Genomic DNA, 10,485 nt, shown 5'->3' with positions numbered 1-10,485 from the left:
TCGAAACGCGTGCCGAAGCCGCGATCTACTCTGGTTGCCGTCGTAGCCGTACATCATACGGTGTAGATAGCTTCACTTATAACGCCAGTGTTTTTTTTAAATGCATAAACTTGCACTAGAATAGGCTAGGGTAATCAGTGATGATGTTCTCTGATAATGTTAGGCTGCTTTTAGGCTTATGCTGGAGCTGGTTTCGGCCAATGAAACGAAGTATGTAAATAATTAAATAAATTAGCACGATAATATCATGTATTGGCAATCTTGCAGGCTGAGGATAGGACTCAACACTACTGTAGCATATTATTTACTCACCCTCCATGTGTTGTGGCAAAATAAAATCGACTCTCACCAAAGTAAGAGACAAAGTCGATAGAATATCTTGATCTGTCTCTTACTGGAGAGTTCTGATGCCACATGGGTTCGTTTACTGATTCCAGTGGTGTCCCCCCTGGGCCATGGTGGGCGGCCCCTCGTCCCTTAATCTAGTCGGGGTAGGGCTGCGACTTCTAAGTCCAGGATGATCAATCACCGTCCACTCTTGGGTCCAAAAGGCACATCCAAGGAATCCCACTTCTGACACCAAATTGTTGTGGCAAAATCAAACTGACTCTCACCAAAGTAAGAGACAAACTCAGTCAAATGTCTTTTAGATATTTATTCTTTGCAAAGAAGGTCAGACAGTCATACAGAAACACAGGTTACTGCAGAGTGCAACCCAGAAGGGAGGGCTCACTCCAATTTATATCTCTTCCCTAGCCTTCAAGGTTACATCTCCTAAACGGTAACTTTCCACACATAGTAAGAGTCAGATAAATACATTCTTCTACGTCATACTCCCAAGATTCAAATCTTTATATTTAGGGCCCTAACACCCTTCTCTTATGTCATTCTTATAGCAGGTTTAAATAAAGCGGACCCATCCATCCATCCATTTTCACCCGCTTATCCGGAACCGGGTCGCAGGGGAAGGCGTGTCCTGGGTCTTCCCCGGGGCCTCCTCCCGGTGGGACATGCCCGGAACACCTCCCCAGGGAGGCGTCCAGGAGGCATCCGGAACAGATGCCCGAGCCACCTCAACTGGCCTCTCTCGATGTGAAAGAGCAGCGGGTCTACTCCGAGCTCCTCCCGAGTGACCGAGCTCCTCACCCTATCTCTAAGGGAGCGCCCAGCCACCCTACGGAGAAAACTCATTTCGGCCGCCTGTATCCGGGATCTTATCCTTTCGGTCATGACCCAAAGCTCATGACCATAGGTGAGAGTAGGAACGTAGATCGACCGGTAAATCGAGAGCTTCGCCCTACAGCTCAGCTCTTTCTTCATCACGACAGACCGGTACAGCGACCGCATTACTGCAGAAGCTGCACCGATCCGTCTGTCGGTCTCCCGCTCCATCCTTCCCTCACTCGTGAACAAGACCCCCAGATACTTAAACTCCTCCACCTGGGGCAGGGACTCCCCACCAACCTGAAGAGGACAAGCCACCCTTTTCCGACTGAGAACCATGACCTCAGACTTAGAGGTGCTGATTCCCATCCCAGCCGCTTCACACTGAACTGCAAACCGCCCCAGTGCCCGCTGTAGGTCCTGGTTCGAGGAAGCCAACAGGACAACATCGTCCGCAAAAAGCAGAGATGAGATCCTGTGGTCCCCAAACCAGACCCCCTCCGGCCCCTGGCTGCGCCTAGAAATCCTGTCCATAAAAATAATGAACAGGACTGGTGACAAAGGGCAGCCTTGCCGGAGTCCAACACGCACCGGGAACAGGTCCGACTTACTGCCAGCAATGCGAACCAGACTCCTGCTCCGGTCATACAGGGACCGGACAGCCCTTAACAAAGGACCCCGGACCCCATACTCCCAGAGCACCCTCCACAGGACACCGCGAGGGACACGGTCGAATGCCTTCTCTAGATCCACAAAACACATGTGGACTGGTTGAGCAAACTCCCATGAACCCTCCAGCACCCTGAAGAGGGTATAGAGCTGGTCCATTGTTCCACGACCAGGACGAAAACCGCATTGTTCCTCTTGAATCCGAGGTTCGACTATCAGACGAATTCTCCTCTCCAGTACCCTGGCGTAGACCTTCCCGGGGAGGCTGAGAAGTGTGATCCCCCTATAGTTGGAACACACTCTCCGGTCCCCCTTCTTAAAAAGAGGGGCCACCACCCCGGTCTGCCAATCCAGAGGCACTGTCCCCAGCCTCCACACGATGTTGCAAAGGCGTGTCAACCAAGACAGCCCTACAACATCCAGAGACTTTAGGTACTCAGGGCGGATCTCATCCACCCCCAGCTTCTCAACTACCTCGGCAACTTCAGCCCGGGAGATGGTCGAGTCCGCCTCTGAACACCCGGCCTCTGCTTCCTCAATGGAAGACATGTTTTTGTCTTCCTCAATGGAAGGCGTGTTGACGGAATTGAGGAGATCCTCGAAGTATTCCTTCCACCGCCCGACAATGTCCCCAGTTGAGGTCAGCAGATTCCCACCCCCACTGTACACAGTGTTGGTAGAGCACTGCTTCCCCCTCCTGAGGCGCCGGACGGTTTGCCAGAATCTCTTCGAGGCCGACCGATAGTCCTTCTCCATGGCCTCACCGAACTCTTCCCAGACCCGAGTTTTTGCCTCCACAACCACCCGGGCTGCCGTCCGCTTGGCCCACCGGTACCTCTCAGCTGCTTCTGGAGTCCCACGAACCAACCAGGCTCGATAGGGCTCCTTCTTCAGCCTGACGGCATCCCTTACTTCCGATGTCCACCACCGGGTTCGGGGGTCGCCGCCACGAGAGGCACCAGAGACCCTACAGCCACAGCTCCGAACAGCCGCGTTGACAATGGAGGCGGAGAACATAGTCCACTCGGACTCAATGTCTCCATCCTCCCTCGGAGCGTAAGCGGACCCTTACACAATATTCCATAAGCACATAGATGAGTAAAATTAATTTTTCTTTCACAAATGCATCCTAGGTGTATATGACTTCCTTCTGTCAGACGAATGCAATCTAAGTCTAATAAAGTGTAATAAAGTACATCCATTCATAATAAAAAATTTCTCACACGGCTCCCGGGGGTCTCCTGTAGCAATCAATGCGTTTTTGTAAGAAAAATATCCATATTTAAAACGTATTCACTATTAATCTAGCTTGTGCTAACTGTTTTGACAAGGGGCGTGGCAGTACTGAACCACCATCTAAACTGTTCGCCAATCGCAACGCAGTGGGATATAGTTAACTAATCATAACACATTTCCTTTTTTCGAAAGGCTGGCCTTCATTAAACCCAGAACTAATTGAGCCATTAGTGCCAGGCTGGGAGAATGTATATTTATAATAATGTAAATTATGTGGAAAAATAAGTTTTTCGAACCACCAAGCATGAGAGCATGTTCTAGTAAACCCCTAAAACAAAATCAAGAGTTTGAAAAAGAGCATAACAGTCTTTAATGTTCTAGGTCTTTAAAGACCTAGAACATTTTCGAGGCACCTGACATGCCTGTACCTATTCTAGCAGTCAGCATCAAGTGCTATATATCATTGTAAACTTGATGTTTCAGTCTAGCTAATTTAAAGTCCCAATTTTCCTTTTGTCTTCTCTAAGAATTAATGAATTTACAAAATTTTAAGAAAATCACAAGCAACAATTGGAGGTTTTTTACTGTGTACTCAAACAGAAACTTCTGAAATTCTGTTTTTTTTTCTTTAGAAAGTTGTATTTGGGTGTTTCACACTTCCAAATAAAATGTTGTCTACATATAACATTGCCCAAGCAAGTTATAGCCATTAACTGAAATATCGTTAAAGGCAAGTTTCAGTGAAAAAACAGGTCTATTTAGTTTACTGACAATATAAATGTGTTCAAACATGTTTAGGAAGTATACTTAATAAGAAATTAATAGTAAATAATAACAAAACAGTTAAAAAGTGAGTTTTTTTCAGAGAAATATCATTTTCACAACAAACACAAACAGTACAGTAAGTAGTGAAAACATTTGCACAAATGGTCTTGTGCAACAAATATACAAACAGGGCAAATGATTCACAAACTACACACAAAATGAGATAAAAATATAAAGAGTGCAAAAAAATAAAAATAAAAAATAGATTGATCCGCCGGCTGTATTCCGCGTTTTACCGGAACAACACATAGCCACATGAAAACATGAATTTCAGTGCTTTATCCGATATGTACCGCTTTTTCATCATGGTTTGTTTTATGTCAAAAGTGCTCTGTCGTGTGTTTTTGTCATGCAAATGTGTTATCTTGTGTTTGTTTTCATGCAGGCATGGCATATTTTTACTTTCACTTTGAGTTTGTTCAAATTTCCAAAGAAACATGTTAACTAATCAAAAGTCCAAAACCTATGTTTATTGGTTGTATGGATGACAGTTTGAACCAATCTGGGCACTGGGGTGGGACTAAGCGTCAATGTTCCTGTTTGGCTCAGAGGAATGAAATGCATTGATTTCTTCTGACAAATCAATGCAATCAAACTGTGATTACGTAATCACGTTCACTACGGAGCCTCTGCATTTTTATTTTTTGGAGTGTATGGGCCAGTTCTCTGTGTTAGTCATCGGATATGAAGTGGTTATATGAAGAATGTTTCTAGGGGAGCCCTGACTTGAAGTGATCAGTAAGGAATTCGGACTGTCACTGGTGACCGTAGCCCTCGGTTCTCAGAATACCTTTCTAGTCCCTTGATCAAAGCGTGACTAATCCGCAGCTTTCCCTCCGAGTCAGAAGTTACATAGATAAGGAGTCTGTGCTGTCCACCTTTGACCCTGATTACACTTTTCGGAGGAAGTGATGCACTAAAGTAGCACTTAAAAAGCCTTTGTTGTTGCGTAATGCTAGATATCACTCCTCACATAAGGTGGACAAAACATGAAACATGAAAAAAAACATGAATTATCTCCACATCTGTGACGACAAATGTGGCAAAATGGGTAATAACATGTTTATGTAAGTTCTTGCTATAACTAGCTGTGTATGGTTTATTTGAAGACATGTTTCAACAGTTCAGTTATGTTATTATCCAAAAGATTATTTATTTATTTATTTATTTTTTGTTATCTGAAATTATTAATTTTACTGAAGATCAAAAAGCCAAGCCAAATCCATCTAAATAATAATCATTAAGAATGTACTGCATAATCAAAAAGTACTGCATGACAACAAAAAATGTATAGTTATTTTTAAAATCTTGGTAACACTTTACAATAAGGTGTCATTTGTTAACATGTATTAACTAAAATAACAAACAATAAACAATACATACATTAAATGATTTATTAATCTTTGTTAATTTTAATTAATAAAAAATATAGTCATTCATTGTTTATGTTAGTTGACAGAGCATTAACTAATGTTAACAAACACAACTTGTGATTTTAATAATGCATTAGTAAATGCTGAAATTAACATTAACTAGTAATAAATGCTGTAGAAGTATTGTTCATTCTTAGTTCATGTTAATGTAGTTAACAAATGTTAACTAATGAATCTTACTGTAAAGTTTTACCAAAATATTAATAATAATAATAATAATAATAACAATAGTAATAACAATTGATAAAAAAAACTGAAAGAAAAAAAAACCTTTATATATATATATATATATATATATATATATATTTAGAAATATATATATATATATATATATTTAGAACTTTGTTAATAATACATATATATATGATACATATATACATATATACAATACATATATATATGAAATACGAAATAAAATTTACAAAATCATCGGAGTCATAAAAGAACTGCATGACAATGATTTTTTTTTTTTTTTTTAATCTTGGTAACTTTACAATAAGGTGTCATTTGTTAGCATTAGTTAATGTATTAACTAACATGAACAAACAATGAACAATACATTTATTGCACAATTTATTAATCTTTGTTAATGTTGGTTAATAAAAATACAGTCATTCATTGTTCATGTTAGTTGACAGCGCATTAACTAATGTTAGCAAACACAACTTGTGATTTTAATAATGCATTAGTAAATGCTGAAATTAACATTAAGATTAAAAATTGCTCTAAAGTATTATTCATTCTTAGTTCATGTTAACTAATGAACCTTGCTGTAAAGTGTTATCAAAATAATAATAATAATAATAATAATAACAATAATAAATAAATAAATAAATAAATAAATTAATTAATTAATTAATTAAAAAACTGGAAGAAAAAAACTTTTCTAACTTCTAATCCTTATTAACGAAGTTATAAAAACATTCAACTATTCTTTTTTATATGAAATTCAACATAACATTTACAAAATCATCTTAGAGTTAAAAAAAGTGCTGCATAACAAAGAAAAATGTATAATTATTTTTTAAATCTTTGAGAGAAATAACAATAAAGACATTGTTTATTGCTCCTAAATGCAAAATTAACTTTGTTACTTATCATATTTTTACAGCAAAATGTGATATGTAACAAATACATTCAATATGTATAATAATAAAAACAAATAAATTAATTAGTTAATTAATCAACAAATCCATGATGTAAAAGGTTAAAAGTAGGACATTATTATATATTTTTAAAAATAACTTTTCCTTTGCTTTATTTTATTTTGTGTGTGTGTGTGTGTGTGTGTACTTGTTTTTGCTACATTGTGGGGACCAAATGTCCCCACAAGGATAGTAGAACCTGAAATTTTTGACATGATTAAAAATAGTAAATGATGTTTATCTGAAAGTGTAACAATGCAAACATGTTTCCTGTGAGGGCTAGGTTTAGGGTTAGGTCAGTATAGGTCAGGTCGTTTGGTCAGTATAAAATCTATAGAAGTCTATGGAAAGTCCCCACAATTCACAAAAACAAACATGTGTGTGTGTGTGTGTGTGTGTTTTTTGTTGCTTTGGTTTTTTTTTTGCATTTTGCATTTTGCATTTTGATTTTTGTTTGATATTTTTGGCTTTGTTTTTTTTTTTTTTTTTGTGTTGCGTTGTTTTGTCCTTTGATGTTTTGTTTTGCTTAGTTTTTTGTATTTCTTTGTTTAGTTGTTTAGTTTTGGTTTGCTTTATTTAGTTTTGTTTGATATGTTTTGCTTTGTTTTCTTCTGGTTTTTATGTCTTTCGTTTTGCTTTGTTTTTTTGTATTGCTTTGTTTTGTTTTTCATATGTTTTTTTTATGTTTTATTTGATATGTTTTGCTTTGTTTTTATATGTTTTGTTTTGCTTTGTTTTTTGTTTAGGTTTTGCTGTTTTTTTGTGTTGCTTTGTTGTTTTTAATTTTGTTTTCTTTTTGTGTTGTTTTGTTTTTATGTTTCATATTGTTTTGCTTTGTTTTGTTTGATATGTTTTGCTTTTGTGTGTGTGTGTTGCTTTGTTTTTTTATATGTTTTGTTTTGTAGCAATCCATGTCCTTTAAAAAAAATAAAGCACGACGGTTTCTTGCTAGAAATTGTATGAGCTTGAGATTTAACCAGTATGCAAAAGTTTTCGTGACACTTCTTCAGGCGGTTAGTAATCATACTTCGATCCAGTCCAGCCAGACTTTTTTTTTCCCAAGCGGTGTGATCTGTAAAACGATTCCCACTGATTTAAAAGGCATTCGGCCTGCAGTGTGACGTCATCGCTTCCGCCCTCTCTTCCTCCCTCCCCCCGTGCGCGCTGCCGCCGCTCTCGCTGTTGCTGCACAATAATCCAACATGGAGTAATCAGAGATGGGGCTCGTTGGGGCCACCCTCAGCAACATCAACGCATATTTCATCTAAGGGATTTTCGGAAATACACCGAAGCGCTCAAACTGTGGAAAATTATTCGGGGGATCTCACTGAGCCTTTTAGTATTCCAAGATCCTCCAAGGTTTTCATCAGCAACTGGTTAGATCCAGTGAAGAAGAAGAGAAAAAAAAGAGAAAAGAAAAAAAGAAACGAAAAACCCATCAAGACGGAGACGAGGAGAGGAGAGAGCAACAACAAGACACACTGTAGCCGAGCGAAACGTGAGGGATTATTTGGGAAAGAGTGGCGTGAAAATGACGAGCGAACAGAGTGCACCCGTTGTGGGATTTTTTTGTAGGTGAAACGAGAAAAATGATTGAAGAAACACACCCAAACGAGTAAGTACCTGGAAAGAAATGTCTTTTTTGAGGCTTTGTCTTTGTTCTGGACGTTTTGCTCACATGTCCCATCTTTTACGGTGTGCGGCAGTCAGATGGCACCTGAAGATGGTGCTGGAAAAGTTTGGTAAACTATTTTACGTTGAAATGCTGCGTGGTATTGTCAGCGGACGGGGGGATCGGGCCCTCTCCCACTGATAGTCTGAAGGAAGGAGGGAGGGAGGGAGGAAGATGGAGTGGGGGTGGATCGGAAATATTTTGTAAAGGGATTTGATGTTTTAAAGGCCCTTCCTTGAACATTCCTCAGTGTTTGCACGTCACATGTTGTTTGGCGCAGCAGAGCCATTTTGTTTGTTTGTTTTCTGAACAATTGAGGTTGCTTAAATATTGACTAGCCATAAAACCCAAATGGGTTTATGTTTTGGAAAGTCTTGCAGTGGTCGGATATATCCGCCATTTGTTTTCCTTTCTTAGTCTTCTCGTCAGTCGCCTTGAATCGTCTCATTTGCATATAGTGCTTCATTCATAAAAACACCATTTGACTGTGTTGGCTCGGCGACAATGCGTTATGTATGAGAAATTAATGTTGCTCCAGTTGTTTAGTCAGTTAAATGGGGCCTGAAAGCGACAGGCTAGTTCACAAATGTTACCTTACGTCGAATAATATGACACGACAGAGGTTTTTAAGACAGTTGCGAACTATAACTATAGTTAGCCGACATATTTTCGCCTCCACACTATTTGTTTTCGATTCAACGGTGGGCTCTTTTAGGCCACGTATTATTTTTTTGTCATGTCCAAAGCTTTATTTCATAATATACTGGCCTTCCGTGACAGAGTTGCTGTCACACGTTAACAATAGTGGCCTCACGGATGAATTGGAGTCAGTCTGCCAGCGCTTGTCAAACGGAAGGGCGAAGGGCAGAGGAGTTGTTGTTTGCGCTCATTCATAAAAGCTGTAACCTTCAGCCCGCTCCATTCATGACTGCAGCGATCGCCTCAGCGATAAGCCGCGATCGGCGTGCGTCGAAAACACACGTCTGGCGCGACTTTACACGTGCTTGTCAATAGTGTGCTTATTAAATAAACACACAGGTGCGACCAAAAGACGAGTTACAGTTGGTAACCTGGCGTATTTACGCGTTAATAACTGCCACTGAAACTACGTCGGAATTTTATGAAAGGTTACCATGGTAACTATAATATTTTAGAATATTCCCGATTCCAGTGCTTGTAACTACGATAAAATAGCGGGAAAATAAGCATTTGTTTTTTTCATGTTTATAAATTGGAGAAATGTAATGTGTTTATAGATGGGTAGTTAAGGTCAGGTTATACTGCTCATTTCCTTTCCCAAATTACTGTGGGCCCACGTTATATTAAGTGTCTTTAACTACTACATAGCCTACTAACATTTAAACTAGTCATTTGATACCATACGCGTATTTTGAACGTTATTACATTGTAGTATGTGTATAAATGATTACATATATTTGCAATGTTAACCCTACCCCTTACGAAAATTAACAATGGTTTTATTATAGTAAAATTGTAGTAACCAGATTTTTTGGTGTATTAACTACCATTTGTATAACCACAGTTTTACCACAAATACCATGGTTAAACTATGTTTAGTGTAGCAAAACCGTGGCTGGTTTGTAGTTACCATGGTTTAATTATAGTAACCATGGTTTTTTGGTTTTATTGGTAGTAAAACCATGGTTGATTTTCGTAAGGGCCACCCCTCCCTTATGAAAATTAACCATGGTTTTACTACAAATACCATGGTTAAACTGTTTAATGTAGCAAAACCATGGCTGATTTGTAGTTACCATGGTTTAAATAGTAACCATGGTTTTTTGTTTTATTTGGTAGTAAAACCATGGTTGATTTTCGTATTAACCATGGTTTTAAAAACCATTTATAGTAACCATGGTTTTTTGGTTTTATTGGTAGTATTTTCGTAAGGGCCACCCCTCCCTTATGAAAATTATGGTTTTGATTAGTGTAGCAAAACCGTGGCTGGTTTGTAGTTACCATGGTTTAACTAAAACCATGGTTTTTTGATTTTATTGGTAGTAAAACCATGGTTAGTTTTCGTAAGGGCCACCACCCCTCCCTTATGAAAATTAACCATGGTTTTACTACAAATACCATGGTTAAACTATGGTTAGTGTAGCAAAACCATGGCTGGTTTGTAGTTACCATGGTTTAACTATAGTAACCATGGTTTTTTGGTTTTATTGGTAGTAAAACCATGGTTAATTTTCGTAAGGGCCACCCCTCCCTTATGACAATTAACCATGGTTTTACTACAAATACCATGGTTAAACTATGGTTAGTGTAGCAAAACCATGGTGAATTTATAGCTACCATGGTTTAACTATAGTATGTATAA

The 10,485-nt window shown here is 38.9% G+C and overlaps 1 protein-coding gene across 1 annotated transcript in view; it reads left to right on the top strand.

The window, feature by feature from the left end:
• The first annotated feature begins 7,630 nt into the window (after positions 1 to 7,630).
• spred2b (sprouty related EVH1 domain containing 2b) overlaps positions 7,631 to 10,485 on the top strand; it is a 47,091-nt gene continuing 44,236 nt past the window's right edge. Inside the window, exon 1 of the mRNA XM_051125501.1 lies at positions 7,631 to 8,087. Coding sequence (XP_050981458.1) covers positions 8,062 to 8,087 — 26 coding nt within the window. The 5' untranslated portion in view covers positions 7,631 to 8,061. The remainder of the gene's footprint in view (positions 8,088 to 10,485) is intronic.

This window comes from Labeo rohita, chromosome 13 (genome assembly GCF_022985175.1).
Source record: "Labeo rohita strain BAU-BD-2019 chromosome 13, IGBB_LRoh.1.0, whole genome shotgun sequence".
NCBI classification, from domain to species: Eukaryota; Metazoa; Chordata; class Actinopteri; order Cypriniformes; family Cyprinidae; genus Labeo; species Labeo rohita.
The sequence above is the reverse complement of the archived record's forward strand: the minus strand, read 5'-3'. Positions and strand labels throughout refer to the sequence as shown.